Below are 22,041 nucleotides of genomic sequence, written 5' to 3' on the forward strand. Positions count from 1 at the left end.
CAGAAGGCCTTTGCCATTCAACTGTATTAGAGCAGAATTTTGGAGTGTTGTGGAAGCAACCAGTCACATTTTGACTTGCAATGGGTGGGACCATTTAAAAAAGAAAGTGACGTGTCTAGGCCTTCTACTGAATGCGCAAGAGAAAATAATCAGTGGCGCAAGCAGTAGTTTTCCCACGCTAAAGCTAGCTAGCTTTTGTTGTTGTAGTGTGACAATGGCGACAGTGGCTGCTGCAGCTGTTATGAACTTCAAGGTGGATGTTGTTGGTCATTTTTTTGTAATGTCTACTGTTTGCTGATGATCTGGTGCTTCTATCCCCAACTAAGGAGGGCCTGTAGCAGCATCTAGATCTTCTGCGCAGATTCTGTCAGACCTGGGACCTGACAGTAAATCTCAGTAAGACAAAAATAAATACAAATACAAATTCCATCTAGACAGCATTGCCCAAGAGCACACAAAAAACTAGTCAGTTATAGAACCCATTGCCCTAAATATTCAGAGAATCTCTCCCGTCACTAAAAAAGTCACCCCACAAACAAGCTGAGTATCTGGATGTGTGTACAAAACACTGAAGGAGATATTTAGGGGTAATTTTAGTGTCCTTTGCTGACAACCCCAGCAAAGGACTTCAGTCGTATTCGTCTGAACAGGTTGCAGAGGGAGGATCCAGAGCTGTTGCGGGCCTGCCATGAGAGTGGTGTTCAGTACAAGGACCTTGATCTGCCCAGAAAACTCACTTTGTGGAGAGAAGAAAGAACCATGCTTTCACAGTGGCCAGTTATTTTAGTGAAGAGAATGTGAAGAGAATGTGACTAAGAAGGTTCATCCTCAGATGAGGATGGTAGTCTCAGCGAAACCTGTCTTCCCCCTACCTTCCCCCAAAATTGCCACACATAGCAGGTAATCTACCCAGCTGCTTCTTTGTGGAGTCCTCCAGTGCCCAAGCAGGAGAAGATGGGGCCTGGTAAAGCACATAACGGCCTTCCATGTCCTCCTCACTATGGCTTCAGACCCCAAGGCAGAACGACCCAGCCCTTCAGACACAACGGCTGGGCTCTGCCTGGCCAGAGAGGGGGGCACGGATACTGGGGTGGCACTCCAGGCCAGGCTTACTGTTAGGGGCGGCAGGGTAGTGGTTAGAGCATTGGAATAGTAACCAAAAGGTTGCAAGTTCAAATCCCCGAGCTGATAAGGTCATTCTGCCACTGAACAGGCAGTTAACCCACTGTTCCTAGGCTGTCATTGAAAATAAGAATTTGTTCTTAACTGACTTGCCTAGTTAAATAAAGGTTATAAAAAAAATAAAAAGGGACCACTGTAGCAAGTGTTGACCTTAGTATTAACTTGTTCCAGGTGCACAGGTTCCCTGAGCTGTTGACGGTAACCACTAGAACAAGCAATAATTCATGGGCGGTAGGTTGCCTAGCTGTTAAGAGCGTTGGGCCAGTAACCGAAAGGTTTTAGCCAACTAGTTGAAAAATCTATCAATGTGCAAGGCATTAACCCTAATGGCTCTGGATATGAGCGTCTGCTAAATGACTAAAATGTAAATACAAGTAATGCATAGTATAAATAAAAATGACACTTAGGCCCTAATGCACACAGTAAAAACAGAAACATTAAGTAAGACCCCAAAGGCTGTGTTTACACAGGCAGCCCAATTTATGTTTTTTCCACTAATTGGTATTTTGACCAATCACATCAGATCTTTTTCAGAGCTGATCAGATAGGTCAAAAGACCAATTAGTGGGAAAAAAAAGGTAATACTGCGTCTTTGAATGGCTCCATGCATTTATCCAAACAGGTCTGGACAAGGTTGATCTTTACGCATGGATGTTTTATTGATGTTGTTTTTATGTAATTGTAATATTGTATTGTAAATAACCTTTAGTATAAGTCTAAACAATACAAAAGTTTTGAAAAATTAACATGCTGAGAGAACGACCGTGGTTTAGTTTCCTCCAAATCTTTGATCAGCAATAATTCACTAACGGAACCTCTAATATGATAACCGATAGCAAGACACGTGGTCAAATTAGGGAAAGGCATGGATAAAAATGACAGTCGATAAAAAAGTGCAAAGGATCACGCATGTTAAGCAAATACTATGTCTTAAGTGTCTAGAAGTAGCCTAAAGAGTCCTTCTTACTGTACATAATTATTGGACAGTGGCCTCGCTCATGCTTACAGAAGCTATGTGCCTTTACGTATCAGTTTGGACATCTTCTGCACTTTATTGATAGCTGGGAAATGCTTGAAGATTCACAAAATACATTATGATAAAATGTCATAATAAATGTGAAAAAGATTGCATTATAATACCACTGTATTGTCATATCTGATACACCAACTGAAATAGACTATTCACCATCCGCCCACTGTTCATTCTGGCTAGATCTAAAGGTACAGGGGGAACATTAGGCCAGTGGAGGCTCATTAGGGGAGAAAGAGAAGGACAATCCTCCTCAGTGAATTTCAGAAAATGTTTAATAGTGAAGCATTTAAAAAGTTATCCTTTTTATATAAAACTATACTAAATATATTCACACCTGTCAATATAAGGTCTCACAGTTGACAGTGCATGTCAGAGCAAAAACCGAGCCATGAGGTTGAAGGAATTGTCCGTAGAGCTCCGAGACAGGATTGTATCAAGGCACAGATCTGGGGAAGGGTACCCAAAAATATCTGCCGCATTGAAGGTCCCCAAGAACACAGTGGCCTCCATTCTTAAATGGAAGAAGTTTGGAACCACCAAGACTCTAACTAGAGCTGGCTGCCTGGCCAAACTGAGCAATCAGGGGAGAAGGGCGATGGTCAGGGAGGTGAGAGAGAACCAGATGGTTACTCTGGAGCTCTGTCAAGAGTTCCTCTGTGGAGATGGGAGAACATTCCAGAAGGACAACCATCTCTGCAGCACTCCACAAATCAGGACTTTATGGTAGTGGCCAGACAGAAGAAACTCTTCAGTAAAAGGAACATGACAGCCTGTTTGCAAAAAGGCACCTAAAGGACTCTCAGACCATGAAAAACACAATTCTCTGGTCTGATAAAATCAAGATTAAACCTTTTGGCCTGAATGCCAAGTGTCAAGTATGGAGGAAACCTGGCACCATCCCTACAGTGAAGCATGGTGGTGGCAGTATTACGCTGTGGGGATGTTTTTCAGGGGCAGAAACTAGGAGACTAGTTAGGATCGAGGGAAAGATGAACAGAGCAAAGTACAGAGATTCTTGATGAAAACCTGCTCCATAGCACTCAGGATCTCAGACTGGGGTGAAGGTTCACCTTCAACAGGACAACGACCTTAAGCACACAGCGTAGACAGCGCAGGAGTGGCTTCGGGACAAGTCTCTGAATGTCCTTGAGTGGCCCCATCTAGAGCCCGGACTTGAAACCGATCAAACTTCTCTGGAGAGACCTGAAAATAGCTGTGCAGCGACGCTCCCTATCCCACCTGCCAGAGCTTGAGAGGATCTGCAGAGAATCTCCACAAATATAGGTGTGCCAAGCTTGTAGTGTCATACCCAAGAAGACTCAAGACAGTAATCGCTGCCAAAGGTGCTTCAACAAAGTACTGAGTAAAGGGTCTGAATACTTATGTAAATATGTTTCCGTTTTTTATTTGTAATAAATTTGCACCAAAAAAAGTTTTGCTTTGTCATTATGGGGTAGTGTTTGTAGACTGAGGTTTGGGGAAACATTTTAATCCATTTTAGAAAAAGGCATTAACATAACAAAATGTGGAAAAAGTCAATGGGTCTGAATACTTTCCCACTGTATGTATACGGGTCATATACCACAAACCCGAGGTGCCTTATTGCTATTAGAAACGTGTTACCAATGTAATTTGAGGTGTTAAAAGACCATGGCTTTTAGCCAATCAGCATTCAGGGCTCAAACCACCCAGTTTATAATGTACTTTATAAACTGGGTTGTTCTAGTCCTGAATGCTGATTGGCTGATAGCTGTGGTATATCAGACCGTATACAACGGGTATTTTTACTGCTCTAATTATGTTGGTAACCAGTTTATAATAGCAATAAGGCACCTCGGAGGTCTGTTGGATATGGCTAATATACTACGGCTAAGAGCTGAACACAGGCACGCCGCGTTGCATCGTGATAGACAGCCCTTAGCCGTGGTATATTGGCAATTTACCACACCTCCCTGCCTTATTGCTTAATTATATGAAATACTACCATTGTTTGAATCCTCTAACACATACAGAAACACTTTTTTAAACCCAAGTTAATTTTATTGTTCTGCTTTTGAAATTGTACATAACCAATACGACTTCTCATGCAGATTGTTCGAACAGGCCATGTCTCCTGACAATGAATGTGCTATGTATAGCAATCACAGTGGGTTTCACAGAGTAGGACTACTTTTCAAATTGGCTCCATTTGGTCATTCTAGATCTCAGATTGTTTTGTAACCCTCTGCCCTGGGAGTGCTTATGTGAATGTGGGTGAATTTCACAGTCCTTACCATTGATTCAGTGAAGATCAGTGACAAAGGGAAAATACTTAAGTAAATATTAAATCAGAACAATCAAATGTTTCCAGCCACAAAGGAAAAAGATAAGGAGCATTGTGAATTACATTTAAAAGGTTGATAGAGATATTGCATAAGGGTATTTATTACCTGCAGCCAGAAACCACAATAACTCTTTATTCCTGAAATGCCTGTACCCATCTGACAATTCTACCAGTGAACTGACCACCAGGGTGACCTATATATTTTTTAATAGCCCACTATCTTTTAAAAACTTACAATCAACAAAATAAAACCTAGACAATCAGGCTCCCATTGATTTTGTTATGTTAGAGCATAAGAACACAATTAGCCATGTCAAAATGCTTAGAATTGCAGGAAATTATCGTAACTGCAAAATGTTGTTTCAGCGCCATCCCAAAATGTATACAATTGCAAGATATTACCTTTAAACCTTCCTGCCAAAATAATGTTTCACTCATTCTTTGGCCAGTGTATGTTTTTACACCGCTCAATGGTGGGTCGCGCCTCAAGACACCTGGGTCTCAAAGCAACACAAAAAAAAGGTGTTGGAACCCCTGATCTAACTTACATGGGTTGCCACTTGCCAGCATAAGAACCAGTCTTCACCATGAGCGGCACACTACATGAAGGAACTCTTCAATAGCGTTATCATACATTTGTTTTATTAATATACATAAATTGTTAAGAGGACCACAACCAATTTACCACTTTAAACTTTGTTGAGTGTGTGTGTGTGTGTGTGTGTGTGGTCTCTGGTAGTGAAATGTGCAGCACCCTCAGATTCTTAACCATCACTGACAAACCCCATTACGCTGCAACAGCATCTTCCACCGCATGAATCACCACTATTTACAACAAAAATGAATATTTTAAAATGTCAGCTGTGTGTAATAAATCATTTCGTGGGTGCTTATTTTCCTATGAAGGGACCTCACAACAGTGAATAATCTGATGTTTCTGACTACTCTATTTTCAATAAACCAAGTAAGACTACAGTAATCGCAAATTGGTGATCTAAAACAAGCAAGTAGGAGCAGAGGAGGTGGAATTAGTCAGAAACGACAGGATACCGGTTGTACAGAAACAAGTACTAGGTGCTCACGTATACCAAGTGTAAAACAAATCACCTTCTCAAAACCACAAAAATTAGGAACCAGAATATACATTTGCAGATACTTCATCCAACACCCATATATTTTATTTTCTAAATTAGTGTTTCCAAGAAATGTCAGGAATCTACTTTTTACTTAACATTTCATGTAGAAACTATCTGAAGTGACAAAATACAACAAATGGCATGTTCCCAGGTGAGGATTAAAGTGCAGATGGGGGGAGGGGGGGTTTCATAGAAAGTAAGCTTAGGTCAAAGGTCACTCTCCAGAGCGGCAGCAGGCCCTGAAGCCACACTGCAGGTTCTGGCAGCCGCTGGCCGTATCAGCATGGGGACCTGCAGAGGGAGGCCACAGTCAGAACAGTCAATCACTCACTCATAGTACTGCTGTGCCCATTCGTTTTACCTTGCCGGTGCACCAGCTGGGCGGAGTTTGCACTTCAGGGACAATGGAATGCTTTCAAATTCCAGTGGCCTGGTCAAGTTAAAACCAATGCACCTATTAACAGAACATTTAACTCCTCACAAGTAGGGCTACTGCCCACTCTTCCGACTGGTTTAGAAACGATCTCAAAAGGTACTGTTTACACAATGGAGTTAAACATTAAGTTATGACACTCAACAGTAAATGTATTTCGTCGACTAGCTACCTAAAGAAGGCCCACTTACCTTGCACCTCACAAGATCAGCAGGACTGTTACATAAGGAACTTACACTGGGAAATGTGCTGGACAGCCAGGTGAGGTTAGGTATGATTGTTATAACAGAGGGTTATCGAATCACATTCATTATTAGTCTTGCCGGATAAGCCCCATAGAGAGATTCTTTAATCCTGCGACCAAATTCATATAGAAATGAGTTATATACACTACCGTTCAAAAGTTTGGGGTCACTTAGAAATGTCCTCGTTTTGGAAAGAAAATCTAATTTTTTAAAATAACATCAAATTGTATTTATGATCAGTGTAGACATGGTTAATGTTGTAATGGCACGTTGTGTTAGCTAAATCTAAGTATCATTTTAAAAAGGATAATTGATCATTAGAAAACCCTTTTGTAATTATATTAGCACAGCTGAAAACTGAAGAAGCAATAAAACTGGCCTTCTTTAGACTAGTTGAGTATCATCATTTATGGGTTTGATAACAGGCTCAAAATGGCCAGAAACAAAATAACTTTCTTCTGAAACTTGTCAGTCTATTCTTGTTCTGAGAAATGAAGGCTATTCCATGTGAGATATTGCCAAGAAACTGTAGATCTCGTACAACTCTGTACTACTCCCTTCACAGAAAAGCGCAAACTGGCTCTAACCAGAATAGAAAGAGTGGGAGGCCCCGGTGCACAACTGAGCAAGAGGACGAGTACATTAGAGTGTCTAGTTTGAGATGCCTCACAAGTCCTCAACTGGCAGCTTCATTAAATAGTACCCTCAAAACACTAGTCTCAACGTCAACAGTGAAGAGGCAACTCCGGGATGCTGGCCTTCTAGGCAGAGTTTCACTGTCTAGTGTATTATTTTGCCCATCTTAATCTTTTCTTTTTATTGTCCAGTCTGATATGGCTTTTTATCAATTCCGCCTAGAAGGCCAGCATCCCGGAGTCACCCCGGATTTTTGCCCATTCTTCAAGGCAAAACTGCTCCAGCTCCTTCAAGCTGGATGGGTTCCGTTGGTGTACAGCAATCTTTAAGTCATACCACAGATTCTCAATTGGAATGAGGTCTGGGCTTTGACTAGGCCCACCACTCAAATGTTGCTTTAGCAGTATGATTAGGGTCATTGTCCTGCTGGAATGTGAACCTCCGTCCCAGTCTCAAAATCTCTGAAAGACTGAAACAGGTTTTCCTCAAGAGTTTCCCTGTATTTAGCGGCATCCATCATTCCTTCAATTCTGACCAGTTTCCCAGTCCCTGCCGATGAAAAACATCCCCACAGCATGATACTGCCACCACCATGGTGTTCTCTGGGTGATGAGGGGTGTTGGGTTTGCGCCAGACATAGCGTTTCCCACAAGCTTTTGGCCAAACATGTTCGCTTATTTTTTTCTTTAAGCAATGGCTTTTTTCTGGCCACTCTTTCATAAAGCCCAGCTCTGTGGAGTGTATGGCTTAAAATGGTCCTATGGACAGATACTCCAATCTCCGCTGTGGAGCTTTGCAGCTCCTTCAGGGTTATCTTTGGTCTCTTTGTTGCCTCTCTGATTAATGCCCTCCTTGCTTGGTCCTTGAGTTTTGGTGGGCGGCCCTCTCTTGGCAGGTTTGTTGTAGTGCCATATCCATTTTTTAATAATGGATTTAAAATGGTGCTTCGTGGGATGTTCAAAGTTTCTGATATTTCTTTTAACCTAACCCTGATCTGTACTTCTCCACAACTTTGTCCCTGACCTGTTTGGAATGCTCCTTGGTCTTCATGATGCCACTTGCTTGATGGTACCCCTTGCTTAGTGGTGTTGCACACTCTGGGCCTTTCAGAACAGGTGTATACATACTGGTACACCAGCTTCAAAACAGCTGAAAATACAATATTTTCTGTTATTGAAAATATATTTCACAGCGGTTTAGATGGTAAAATGATTCTCTACACTATACATTGTTTGTTTTGTCACAAACTGAAATTAGACAAACTATTAGAATCTGAGCAACCAGGAAATGGCCGAGTCATTTCTGCATATTGCACCTTTAATACAATCCACAGCCAAAATTAAATGACCGGGACCCACTTGTGGGTCGCAGCAGGGGTCCAGGTGGGTTGTGGAATTTCATTTTTTGTGCATAGCATTTTTATAGATTTGTTTAAATACAATATCTTGAGGAAAAACATTTTCAGCGTAATTTCCAATAATCTTTCAGAACTTACAATCAATTTCTTAAAATGTTGGATCGTTGTCCCTATACCGGGACAGTTGTTGCTAATGTGGCTAGAATGACATAAGTAACAGCAAACTTTCCAGGACATAGACATGTCTTATATGGGCAGAAAGCTTAAATTCCTGTTAATCTAACTGAACTGTCTAATATTCAGTAATCTTGCTCTGATTTGTCATCCTGAGGTGTTAAATTCTCCTACGTTAATTTCACATTTCCACAAACTTCAAAGTGTTTCCTTTCAAATGGTATCAGGAATATGCATATCCTTGCTTCAGGTCCTGAGCTACAGTCAGTTAGATGTCATTTTAGACAGATATAAAAAAAATATATATATAAAAAAAGGCTTACTCTACATAATCGTCAATAAGAAGACCACAGTGGAAGTACGTTGTTAAACGTTGTTGTGTCATTCCCAATCATTTTAAATGCATTGTGTCCACATGTGGTCGTTTTGTGTTTGTATTGTAAAATAAATTACATGTAAAAAATGTATCAACTTGTGCATCACTCATATCCTTGTATGAATACGTTGCCTGATAAGAGGGTGTTTACCCACAGTTTTCCCTAGCGTTGTGCGTTTTGTGTGTGTGCGTTACCGTTGATGTTGTCGCAGTAGTAGAAGTGTTCATCATTGAGGGCAGGACAGGCTGACACCAGCTCCTGTAGCCCAACCTCAGTGATGAGGAGACATCCAGACAGGTTCAGATGCTCCAGGAAAGGAAGACCACCACGCTGAGACAGCGCCCTGAAACACACACACTTAGAGTATATAATACACAATCATTTGTACCTACTCACAGTCAATATCAATAACACAAAAAAAGATTTACACAATTTATCCACAGGTATAATACATGTATGTTTGTCGTTTCTTTGAAGAACAGCATCCCAAGCAGTTTTACCTCAAACCCAGGTCTGTAACCCGATAGCATCCAGAGAGGCTGAGGAATCTCAGCGAGCGTCGAGCGTCTGACTGATCAGTTCTGTTGTAAAGCTCCAGGCACCGCTGGCCCCCAGAGGAGCATTTAGTCCAAAACTCTGCCCATGCACTGCCCCTGGTGGTGTAAGACAAACACTGCAGCCCTCCACAAGTCCTCAGGGCCATCTCACCAGTGCAGCAGGTTGAATGGCCACAGCAGGCCTCCCCAAGCCCATACTGCTGCTGCCAGTAGGAGGTGCTATAGCTTGTCCTGAGGCCCCGCCTCCTACTCCTCCTGCAGCAACACAAACCTCCTGGCTTCGTCGCCACAAAGCCTCGCCCCTCAGGGGTAGACACTCCCCCGCGGCGGTTCCACTCTGCTGCATCCTCTATGTCGGCCAGCTCCGAAGGGTCCAGGACCCAGACCCTGGAGGGGCTGCTGCACCGTGTCCCCATACGCTGCTTGAAGATCAGGGCCTGCCTGCTTCCCCCCATCAAATGGAGGATCCGCTCATCCAGCAGACTAATCGGAGGCGGGCTCTTCAGAAGCTTGGCTTGCCGGTCAGATCGTTTCTGAGAAATGGACAGCTTCTTCAGGGTGTGGTCAGTGATCTTCTCACAGCCGGATAGGTCCAGGTGCTCAAGAGATGGACATGCCCCCAGAGATGACCAACTGACAGAAAATAAGTGAAAAGAAATCAAAACAATTAGGGGAGAAGAGAGACAAGTTCAATAGTTAATCATACCCTGTAGTCTTCAGCATAATTGGTCTGGCTATGAATGGCATACCTGTCAAAGGCGGAGTCTGTGACATCAGTCTGAGTGAGGTCCAGGTGGGTGAGATTAGGACAGAGACTAAGGATCTGACGCACCTGTGGCAGCAGACACACATAAAGCACCAGTTAAAGTTTGGACACACCTACTTATTCAAGAGTTTGTTTATTTTTGTACTATTTTCTACATTGTAGAATAATAGTGAAGACATCAAAACTATGAAATGACACATATGGAATCATGTAGTAAACAAAAAGAGTTATACAAATCAAAACATATTTTATATTTGAGATTCTTCAAAGTAGCCACCCTTTGCCTTGACAGCTTTGCACACTCTTGGCATTCTCTCAACCAGCTTCATGAGGTAGTCACCTGGAATGCTTTTACAACTGTCTTGAAGGAGTACCCACATATGCAAAGAACTTGTTGGATGCTTTGCCTTCACTCTGCATCCCAAACCATCTCAATTGGGTTGAGGTCAGAAGATTGTGGAGACCAGGTCAAATGATAAAAAAAATAAAAAATGGAACCTTTATTTAACTAGGTAAGTCAGATAAGAATAAATTAATATTTACAATGACAGCTTACCGGGGAACAGTGGGTTAACTGCCTTGTTCAGGGGCAGAACGACAGATTTCTTACCTTGTCAGTTCAGGGATTCGATCCAGCAACCTTTTGGTTAATGGCCCAACGTTCTAACCACTAGGCTACCTGCCTCCCCACCATGAATCTGATGAAGCACTCCATCACTCTCCTTCTTGGTCAAATAGCCCTTATACAACCTGGAAGTGTGTTTAAGGTAATTGTCCTGTTGAAAAACAAATGATGCTCCCACTAAGCACAAACCAGACGGGATGGCATATTGCTGCAGAATACTGTGGTAGCCATGCTGGTTAAGTGTGCATTGAATTCTAAATAAATCAGACAGTGTCAACAGCAAAGCACCCTCACACCACCTCCTCCATGCTTCATGGTGGGAACCACACATACGGAGATCATCCGTTCACCTACTCTGCATCTCACAAAGACAACGGTTGGAACCAAAAATCTCACATTTGGACTCATCAGACCAAAGGACAGATTTCCACCGGTCTAATGTCCATTGCTCATGGTTCTTGGCCCAAGCAAGCCTCTTATTATTATTAGTGTCCTTTAGTAGTGGTTTCTTTGTAGTAATTTGACGCAGTTCTCTGAACAGTTGATGTTGAGATGTGTCTGTTACCTTAACTCTCTGAAGCATTTATTTGGGCTGCAATCTGAGGTGCAGTGAATTGCCGATTTTTGAGGTGGTATCTGTAATGAACTTATCCTCTGCAGCAGAGGTAACTCTGGGTCTTCCTTTCTTGTGGCGGTCCTCATGAGAGCCAGTTTCATAATGCTTGATGTTTTTTTTTTGCTTATTCTTTTATTCTTTGCTTATTTAAGCTGTTCTTGCCATTATATGAGCCTGGTCTTTTACCAAATAGGGCTATCTTCTGCATACCACGCCTACCTTGTCACAACAACTGATTTGGTCAAATGCATTATGAAAGAAATTCCACAAATTAACTTAAGGCAGACTTATTAATTGAAATGCATTCCAGGTGACTACCACATGAAGCTGGTTGAGAGAATGCCAAGAATCAAGGCAAATCGCAAATATAAAACATTTGTGTAACACTTTTTTGGTTACTACGTGATTCCATGTGTCTTATTTCATAGTTTTGATGTCTTCACTATTATTCTACAATGTAGAAAATAGTCAAAAAATAAAGAAAAATCCTGGAATGAGTAGGTGTCCAAATGTTTGACTGGTACTGTATACATATACAGATCATTAACCTACACTCTGCCATGTAGGGCCTAGTCGGTCTGAAACATCCTTCATTTACACGCCAGCTTCTCTCATTACTTAGAGAATAGGAAGCTTTGTATTAGTAGCACTGCTTCATTGATGTTCTAGACATATGATCATGAATATTCATACCATCTTACTGGAGACCGTAGAGCTGTAGGCCAGAACGATGGACCTGACAGAGGAACCCACAGCTGGCAGAAGGTTCTGGATAATTTCATTCAGTAGCTTCTTCTCCCTCTGAGCTGAGCTTATAGCCAATGAGTCTTCACAAGTCTCATCTAAACAAGGGAGAAAATGGGTACACCAGAGATGAGGTAATAGGACAAGACATCCAGAAAATCCACCCTAACAGTTCATCCAAATCTGTAAACACTGTCACTTCAATCAAGCTATTGCATTTTCCCTAGATCAATCCTTTAGATGTACTCCTGACAAACACAGACTGACTGACGGGTTGACACCGTTAGGAGTAGAGGTCGACCGATTATGATTTTTCAATGCCGATACAGATTATTGGACGACCAAAAAAAGCTGATACCGATTAATCACATTTTTTTAAATATATTTGTAATAATGACAATTACAACAATACTGAATGAACACTTACTTTAACTTATTATAATACATCAATAAAATCAATTTGGCCTCAAATAAATAATGAAACATGTTCAATTTGGTTTAAATAATGCAAAAACAAAGTGTTGGAGAAGAAAGTAAAAGTGCAATATGTGCCATGTAAACAAGCTAACTTTTAAGTTCCTTGCTCAGAACATGAGTTTTAACATGAGTCTTCAATATTCCCAGGTAAGAAGTTTTAGGTTGAGGTTAATATAGGAATTATAGGACTATTTCTCTCTATACCATTTGTATTTCACATACCTTTGACTATTGGATGTTCTTATAGGCACTTTAGTATTGCCAATGTAACAGTATAGCTTCCGCCCCTCTCCTCGCCCCTACCTGGGCTCGAACCAGGAACACATCGACAACAGCCACCCTAGAAGCACCGTTACCCATCGCTCCACAAAAGCCACGGCCCTTGCAGAGAAAGGGGAACAACTACTTCAAGGTCTCAGAGTGAGTGATGTCACCGATTGAAACGCTATTAGCGCGTACCCCACTAACTAGCTAGCCATTTCACATCAGTTACACCAGCCTAATCTCGGGAGTTGATAAGCTTGAAATCATAAATAGCTCAATGCTTGAAGCACAGCGAAGAGCTGCTGGCAAACGCACGAAAGTGCTGTTTGAATGAATGCTTAAGAGCCTGCTGCTGCCTACCGTCGCTCAGTCAGACTGCTCTGTCAAATATCAAATCATAGACTTAATTATAACATAACACACAGAAATACGAGCCTCAGGTCATTAATATGGTCCAGAAACTATAATTTCGAAAACAAAACATTTATTATTTCAGTGAAATACGGAACCGTTCCATATTTTATCTAACGGATGGCATCCCTAAGTCTAAATATTGCTGTTACATTGTACAACCTTCAATGTTATGTCATAATTATGTACAATTCTGGCAAATTAATTGTGGTCTTTGTTAGGAATAAATGGATTTCACACAGTTCGCAACGAGCCAGGTGGCCCAAACTGCTGCATATACCCTGACTGCTTGCACGGAAAGTAAGAGAAGCGACACAATTTCCATAGATATAAGAAATTAATGTTAGCAAGCAATATTAACAAAATATGCAAGTTTAAAAATACATACTTGTGTATTGATTTTAAAGAAAGGCATTGATGTTTATGGTTAGGTACACATTGGTGCAACGACAGTGCTTTTTTAGCAAATGCGCTTGTTAAATCATCACCCGTTTGGCGAAGTAGGCTGTGATTCGATGAGAAACTAACAGGCACCACATCGATTATATGCAACGCTAGATAAACTAGCAATTTCATCAACCATGTGAGGTTAACTACTGATTATGTTAAGATTGATAGTTTTTTTTATGAGATAAGTTTAATGCCAACTAGCAACTTACCTTGGCTTCTTGCTGCCCTCGTGTAACAGCTAGTCAGCCTGCCATGCAGGCTCCTCGGGGAGTGCAATGTAAGGCAGGTGGTTAGAGCATTGGACTAGTAACCGGAAGGTTGCAAAAACAAATCCCCGAGCTGACAGGGTAAAAATCGTTCTGTCCCTGAACAAGGCAGTTAACCCACCGTTCCTAGGCCATCTTTGAAAATAAGAATGTGTTCTTAACTGACTTGTCTAGTTAAATAAAGGTGTAAAAATGTATTATATATAAAAATGTCATTTATTTATGTATTTTTTTTTAATTCTTTAAAAAAAATATATTCTTTTTATTTTTTTTATTATTAATTTGTATTAAAACATTTTTTTTATTTATTTGTATAAAAACATTTTTTATTATTTATTTGTATAAAAAAAATTTTTATTATTTATTTGTATAAAAAAAATATTATTTATTTGTATAAAAAATATATATATATATGTTTTTTTAATTATTTTTTTTATTATTATATTATTATTATTTTTTTTTTTATATATTTTTTTATTTTATTATTATTATTTTTTTTTATTTTTTTAATCGGCCACACTGTGTCCAAAAATACCGATTGTTATGAAATCGGCCCTAATTAATCGGCCATTCCGATTATTCGGTCGACCTCTAGTTACGAGGCTGAAAGAGCTCACCAGACTCATCCACATCTGCATCCTCATCCCACTCCTGGTAGGCCTTGCCCTCATCCTGCAGACTCTTCACCCACTCCTCATCCGGTTCCTGATTCAGATCAGCTGGGGGGCCACGATAGTGATCCCCTGGGAAACAGACAGATGGCACTGTCTTATTTCTTATCAGTGTCTTATTTCTTTAAGGGGAAAAACAAGTGTCAAAATATTTTATTGCCAGCTTTTACAGTGTTACCTGCTTCACCATCAGCGAGGAAAAAAGTATAAAAGGTCAACACTGATATCTCCGTACCTCTGGCCCAGCGTACAGGGTAGAGGTGCCTCCACAGAGAGCCGGTCTTGGCCAGGTCGGACCAGGCTGAGGACACCTGGCCACAGTGACACAGGTCCTCAGGACCCAGGTAGCGGAACAGATGCAGCAGGATCTCTGTAGGTAGCTGGGAGATGTGGGTGGAGCACAGCTCTTTCTCTAGTTCTGAGGATTGATAACCATAGTCAGTGTAGTGTACAACACATGCTGAACTCAAGTGCTAATGAAAGGTTACTTAAGTAATGCTTCTCTACAGTTCGGGGTAAAAAGACCTAAGAATAATTGCTAGACCACAGCAATAACACAGCAACAGAAGTGTGATTCAGCCGTCTGTAGTAATGTTATTGGTAAGCATTAAAGCCACACCTCGACAAACATTTGGTTCTGGGAAATTTGGCCAACTAATTTCCTAATGTACTGACCACATCCTCACATGACTACGTTCAAGTTGAGAAGTGTGTTGCTGAAGGAGATATTAGGTAAAGGGATTGCATGGTGATAGATGTCATATGGAGGAGGCTGTGTATGCTGGGGAGAATAAAGGTGAATCATAGCCGTCACCAAGATGTAGGTGTGCTCTCTAGAGAAGGCAATAAAGGGGTCTGTTACTCACCGTCAGTCTTCTCGTGGTCAGCATACTTGAAGGCCTTGTGCAGCTCCTCTGCCTGGCTCCACAGACTGAGCCCCTTCAGCACTTCTGCTGCACAGTCCCATCGCTGCTGGCTACAGTGCTGTGCCATCACCTGCTTCTTGAGGTCTTTCAGCTCCTCATAGGTGAAGTACTGCATCAGCATGGGCTGGAACACCTGGAATAGACCCCATTACATAACACATATAAAGCAATCAATTATTATGAGCTAGACAGAAAGACCAAGAGTTGAACAGAATATATTTTTTGCTGGTACTGTTATGATATGGAGGGAAGGTTACTGTTAGGACACATGCGTTTTGTCTATCCAGATTATACTTCCACACACTCCATTCCCCCAGGAGGCAGCAGCAACCTTGTCCAGATGCTGAGTCTGGTTGATTTGCACATCATGTGCTGACAATTAGGGTGATCGCCAGTCATTGTCCCAGTTTACAAGCCTTGAGGCTGCTGGATTTGTTTGGCAGCCATGAGGCTTTTCATTTGATTTTGAGTCTAGTTTGGGCATGCCTGTTTGTAGGTTTCTGTTTTGTACGTTATTTCCGTTACTATCTGAACAACTAATACACCGCTTGTGCTCGCCGACCCAAAGGAGTCAAGACAGAGCTGGGCACATACTCTTGTTTCTCACAAATGCACACATTAATTCAGGTTACAGACCATGTAACTAGGCCTAGGACCACTAAAAGTGAGTGCAACAATATCCATAGGCTAGTTATGCGTTTTGTGACAGTACCCATTCATGGACAGAACACTATATAACAAACATGTATTAATAATTGGTAACACTTTATTTGGATAGTCCATCTAGTAACCTTAACCTTTATCTTAAACTTAGTCCTTATTCTAACCCTAACCTTAGCAAGCAGTTGCTTATCAACAGATCATTTTTTGATAGTATGACCATATGTAGAGGATCAACAAATGGACTATCCAAATAAAGTGTGACCTAATCATTTACACAGTGAGTCCTACATCCGAATACCTCAACTTAATTATTACAAATTACATTATTTAATCATACCTCTTCCTCCTCCTTCATGTGGGGTAAGAAGTCCAGTGTGAATGCCTCCAGTCGCTCTTTCAGTTGCCGGGCATAGTTCAGCTGCTCATACTCGCTCTGCAATTATATCGTAATCATGACATCATACACGACACTGTCATTCACCCCATTTAAATAAATGCCATCAATCCTCAGCTTCGGTCAGATCCAACCACACAATCGTAACAGTCAAACACTCAAGAGTGAACAGACCAATAAAATACTCTAACAAATACTTCCACTTGTAGGATAAGAAAATTATTAACAGGCGAAACTGAAAAATACCATCCGTAACTTTTTTCATCCAATATTCCATTGATGAATCTGCAAGGACTTAACCAAAAATGCTTAGAATTGCATTTACAAACAATTAAACAAAGTCTTGTTTATCTGAGCTGAAATTAAAACATTTCCTGTCCTGGTTGAAGACCAAGTACAGATTACCAAATTCTGCTCTTACAAAGGAAATTCCACCGTTTAGTAAGAGCAGATTATGATTGGGACAGACTCAGAACAGATGTTAAAATGTACACCATTGCGCCATTCAGGACAGGTCATTTCTTGTTTGTATATGGCTACAACATTTGTCTGCAAAAGCTCCGGAAACAGGTCACAGAAACAATTCTGCCTGGAACCAAAATAGGCCAGCAGTCTCGCTCTCTCAAAACAGCTTGTGGGGTCTATAAACGGAGTGTCCCTGTAATGTTCACAGGCCCATGTAATTCGTGTCCTGCTTGGTGCTTCCCTACAAGTTACAAAATACAGCTCCTCCTAACACCAATATAGGCTACTGTATACAATAAGCATAACGAGGAGAGGCTAGAAGGTCATTCCTGACCAGTAAAACGACTAACCAAAATCTAAAACTGTCATTTTGCAGGTCAGGAAAGTCCATATAGGCATTTCTAACATAATGCCAAGAATTTAACAGATTCCCTTTTAAGGAATTGAGGCATAATTATTATTGTTCAATAATGTGTTGTGTTTAAAAACACCGGTTTCACTAAAAAAAGGTAACACGAAATCTAGCTGAGGAACGCTCAACTCCGTTGTCTTATATCGAGGAGGAGATGAGTTTGGATAACTGTTCACGGGATTTGCTAGCAACATATTTGAGCCACCATCAGTCGATTCTTGTAAAAATGTAAATTCTGAAAACACTTACCTGTACCTATGTTTGTCCAGTACAACTGCAGTCCTTCCGCGGGGTGCTGAAATTCATACATTTAATTCAACTTTAGCGACTACAACCACCGACTATTTCCTTGTTGCTCGTACTACGTAAGCTGAGATGCAATTGGGTCTGTGCTATCCGGAATCCTTGGGACATCCCTACCCCATTTAAGTTTTAAATGGTTAAGGTTAGGGGTTAAAGTTAGAGTTTAGGGTTGGGACATTCCAAGGATCCCGGCTAGTAAGGACCAAATTGCATCTCAGCTTACGTCGTGCAAGCAACAAGGAAAAGGTCGTGGTTGTATTCGCTAAACGGAAGGACTGTAGCTGTACAGGACAAACAAAGGTACAGGTAAGTGTTTTCAGAATTGACATTTTTACAAGACTCAATATTGTTGCTAGTAAATCCCGCAACCAGTTATCAAAATTAAAAACTCTGCCCCGATATAAAAGAACAGTGTTGAGCGTTTCTCAGTTACAGGAAACCAAGACCTTCCTTATCTAACAACGTGTTGTTAAAATGACATGTCTGAAGGCTGAATCACTACAGGGATAGGCTATCATTTCAGTGCAGACATGACTCAGTGATACACAACACAAAGCCCAAGGAGCAAGAGGGATTATTTGTGAGTCTTTTCATAAATGTTGTTGGCAGTACTTTTGCTGATATCATTAGTGGAGTCACCTTAACGCTTTTCAGGCCTTTCTCAAACAGGGACAACATCTCTGAGAGCTTGTTATCGGAGTGCACATTATACACAGTGCAGCTGCGCTGTTGCAACAGGCCGATGATATACTCGTTTTCAATCTGTTCGTGCATCTTGAACTCCTTGAAGGTGGCACACAGTGACTGAAGAAATGAGCGGAAGTCATTGTTGTTGGAGAAGTTGGTCTGTGACAGCTGTGGTATAAAGGAAATAAAGAACATGTCAAAGTTTCTCAGATAGTAATAGCAGACCTGCACACAACCATAGCAACAGAACTGTGGACATGCCTGTATGAGTGGAACTAAGCCTCATTAACGTGACCTTAGGTATGCTCCCTCTAATTCTTCCATTTCTCTCGGCGGACCTGAGCCCTAGGACCACGTGTCTCCTGGCTGTCCCCAGTCCGCATGGTCATACTCTGATCCAGTTTCTGCTGTTCTGCCTGCGGCAATGGAACCCTAACATGTTCACTGGATGTGCTAACTTGTACCGGACTTGCTGCTCTTTCCCTCTCCACCGCATTTGCGGTCTCGACCTCTAAATGCTTGGCTATGAAAAGCCAACTGACATTTACTCCTGATTTGCTGACATGTTGCACCCTCTATAACCACTGATTATTATTTGACGTCTTAAAGAACGATCTGGATCTGTACACTTATAACCTCCACACAGCACAGCCAGAAGAGGACTGGTCACCCCTTAGATCCTGGTTCCTCTAGTTCCTCTAGTTCTCTTCCTAGGTTCCTGCCTTTCTAGGGAGTTTTTCCCAAGCCAGCGTGCTTCTACATTTGCATTGCTTGCTTGCTTACTCTTTGGGGGTTTAGGCTGGGTTTCTGTATAAGCACTTTGTGAGATCTGATGGTGTAAAGGGCTTTATAAATACATTTGATTGATTAATACCCGCAGAACCGTTCATTCCGCTGTTCATTGCTTGGACAGACACAAAGTAGCTTGCTACCTAAGTCATGCATGAATTGTATTGTGTTTTGCTCATGCCATGTTATGACGTTAGGTAACGGGAAAACAATATTAACTAACTAGCCGCACTGTAATGATTTAGCTAGCTAACTAAGATATCGTGTTGCATAACAAAAGGGTTAGCAAACTTCAGACTCGTCTTCGGCAGCCACGTAACTAGCTAGAACTAAATTGTTTGTTACCTACTAAATAGCCAAGTTAGCTACACTAGCTATCCTGTCATTACCTAGCTAGGTCAGCTTGCTAAGAAACTGGTTGAGACCTTTCCCAACTAGCCAGCGACTGACATACTGTAGCTAACTACTATGCCAAAAACACACCCATTTCTCTGACCAGCTAACGTTGGCTAGCTAAACCACTGCGTTAGCAGCAGACAATAGCTAGCTTTTTGAGCAAATTCTCAATTCATATTCCTCCATACACACCTTCTCGCAGTAAAGTCCTACCAACTGTTTCATTCGCCAATGTGGACCAGTAAAAACATCCACCTCGTCGGGAAAAGGTGCCATCTTCACTCCATAAAAACTAGTCAGCACTGACGTTGCACGCTAGCTAACTGGTTAGCTTAGCATTGGTGAAGTCAGAATGGGCATGCGCACTCCACTGTCATGTGACATATTCGGTGGAATTAGGAATTAGAATACTACACTGAACAAAAATCTAAACGCAACATGTAAAGGTGTTTGTTCCATGTTTCATGAGCTGAAATAAAAGATCCCAGAAATGTTCCATACGCACATAAATGTTATATCAAATGTTGTGCACATTTGTCATTGAGCATTTCTCCTTTGCCAAAATAATCCATCCACTTGACATGTGTGGCATTTCAAGAAATGTATTACACAGCATGATCATTGCACAGGTGCACAATGTGCTGTAGACAGGAAAAGGCCACTCTAAAATGTGCAGTTTTGTCACACAACACAATGCCACAGATGTCTCAAGTTTTGAGAGAGCATGCAATTGGCATGCTGACTGCAGGAATGTTAACCAGAGCTGTTGCAAGATAACAGAATGTTAATTTCTCCACCATAAGCCGCCTCCAACGTTGTTTTAGAGAATTTCACAGTACATCTAACAGGCCTCACAACCACAGACCATGTGTAACCACGCCAGACCAAGACTTCCACATCTGGCTTCTTCACCGGCGGGATAATCTGAGACAAGTCACCCTGACAGCAGATTAAACTGAATTTGCACAACCAAAGAAGTTCTGTACCCACTGTCAGAAACCATCTAAGGAAAGCTCATCTGCATGCTCATTGCTCTTACCAGGGTCTTGACCTGACTGCAGTTCAGCGTCATAACCAACTTCAGTGGGTAAATGCTCACCTTCAATGGCATGTTGGAGAAGTGTGCTCTTCATTGATGAATCCCGATTTGAACTGTACCGGACAGATGGCATCTTGTGGGCGAGTGGTTTGCTGATGTCAACGTTGTAAACAGAGTGCCCCATGGTGGTGATGGGTTATGGTATGTGCAGGCACAAGCTATTGACAACAAACACAATTGCATTTTATCGATTGCAATTTGAATGCACAGAGCTACTGTGACGAGATCCTGAGGCCCATTGTCATGCCATTCATCCGCCACCATCACCTCATCTTTCATGATAGTCCATGATAATGCACAGCCCCATGTCGTAAGGATCTGTACACAGTTCCTGGAAGCTGAAAATGTCCCAGTTCTTCCATGGTCTGCATACTCACCCGACATGTCATCAATTGAGCACGTTTAGGATGCTCTGGATCGACTTGTACGACAGCGTGTTCGAGTTCCCGCCAATATCCAGCAACTTTGCACAGCCATTGAAGATGAATGGGACCACATTCCACAGGCCACAATCAACAGCCTGATCAATTCTATGCAAAGGAGATGTGTCGCGCTGCATGAGGCAAATGGTGGTCACACCAGATACTGACTGGTTTTCTGATCCAAGCCCCTACCTTTTTTTTAAGTATCTGTGATTAGCAGATGCATATCTGTATTCCCAGTCATGTGAAATCCATAGATTAGGACATAATAAATGTATTTCAATTTACTGATTTCCATATATGAACTCCAACTCACTAAAATCTTTGAAAATGTTGCATGTTGCATTTATATTATTGTTCCGTGTAGCTAATAATTTAATAGGATCTCTATGGCGTTTCTGAAAACTCTTGTGTTACTTTGATGTAAATATTTTTCTGTTGTAGATAATTCCTCAGATCTTATGGATTTTAGAAATGAACTACACCGCATCGGACATTGGCATTTATTTCAATAATCTTAGTTTCTAAGTTTGTGCTTTTTATTGGCAAAGAGTGTGCTGGACTGACTTACATTTGGTGCGGCAGGTAGCCTAGCGTTGGGCCAGTAACCGAAAGCTTGCTAGATTGAATCCCTGAGCTGACAAGGTAAAAATCTGTTGTTCTGCCCCAGAACAAAGCAGTTAACCCACTGTTCCTAGGCCTTCACTGTAAAAAATAAATTGTTCTTAACTGACTTGCCTAG

General features: G+C 41.4%; 1 protein-coding gene and 1 pseudogene across 1 annotated transcript; one reads left to right on the forward strand and one right to left on the reverse strand.

Moving 5' to 3' along the window:
* Window positions 1–214: 214 nt before the first annotated feature.
* LOC139407965 (protein BTG3-like) lies at window positions 215–1,119 on the forward strand (annotated as a pseudogene).
* A 3,109-nt stretch (window positions 1,120–4,228) lies between these two features.
* Window positions 4,229–20,150, reverse strand: LOC139406681 (F-box/LRR-repeat protein 5-like). The gene is made up of 11 exons (XM_071149556.1): window positions 19,971–20,150; window positions 18,546–18,761; window positions 16,670–16,765; window positions 15,610–15,802; window positions 14,979–15,161; window positions 14,690–14,815; window positions 12,154–12,302; window positions 10,203–10,285; window positions 9,397–10,086; window positions 9,091–9,239; window positions 4,229–5,965 (listed from the first exon to the last, which is right to left on the reverse strand). Exons 1-11 carry the CDS (start codon window positions 20,052–20,054, stop codon window positions 5,889–5,891), a joined length of 2,046 nt encoding a protein of 681 aa, XP_071005657.1. The 5' UTR covers window positions 20,055–20,150; the 3' UTR covers window positions 4,229–5,888.
* Between the last annotated feature and the right edge of the window lie 1,891 nt (window positions 20,151–22,041).

Source organism: Oncorhynchus clarkii, chromosome 4 (assembly GCF_045791955.1).
Source record: "Oncorhynchus clarkii lewisi isolate Uvic-CL-2024 chromosome 4, UVic_Ocla_1.0, whole genome shotgun sequence".
NCBI classification, from domain to species: domain Eukaryota; kingdom Metazoa; phylum Chordata; class Actinopteri; order Salmoniformes; family Salmonidae; genus Oncorhynchus; species Oncorhynchus clarkii.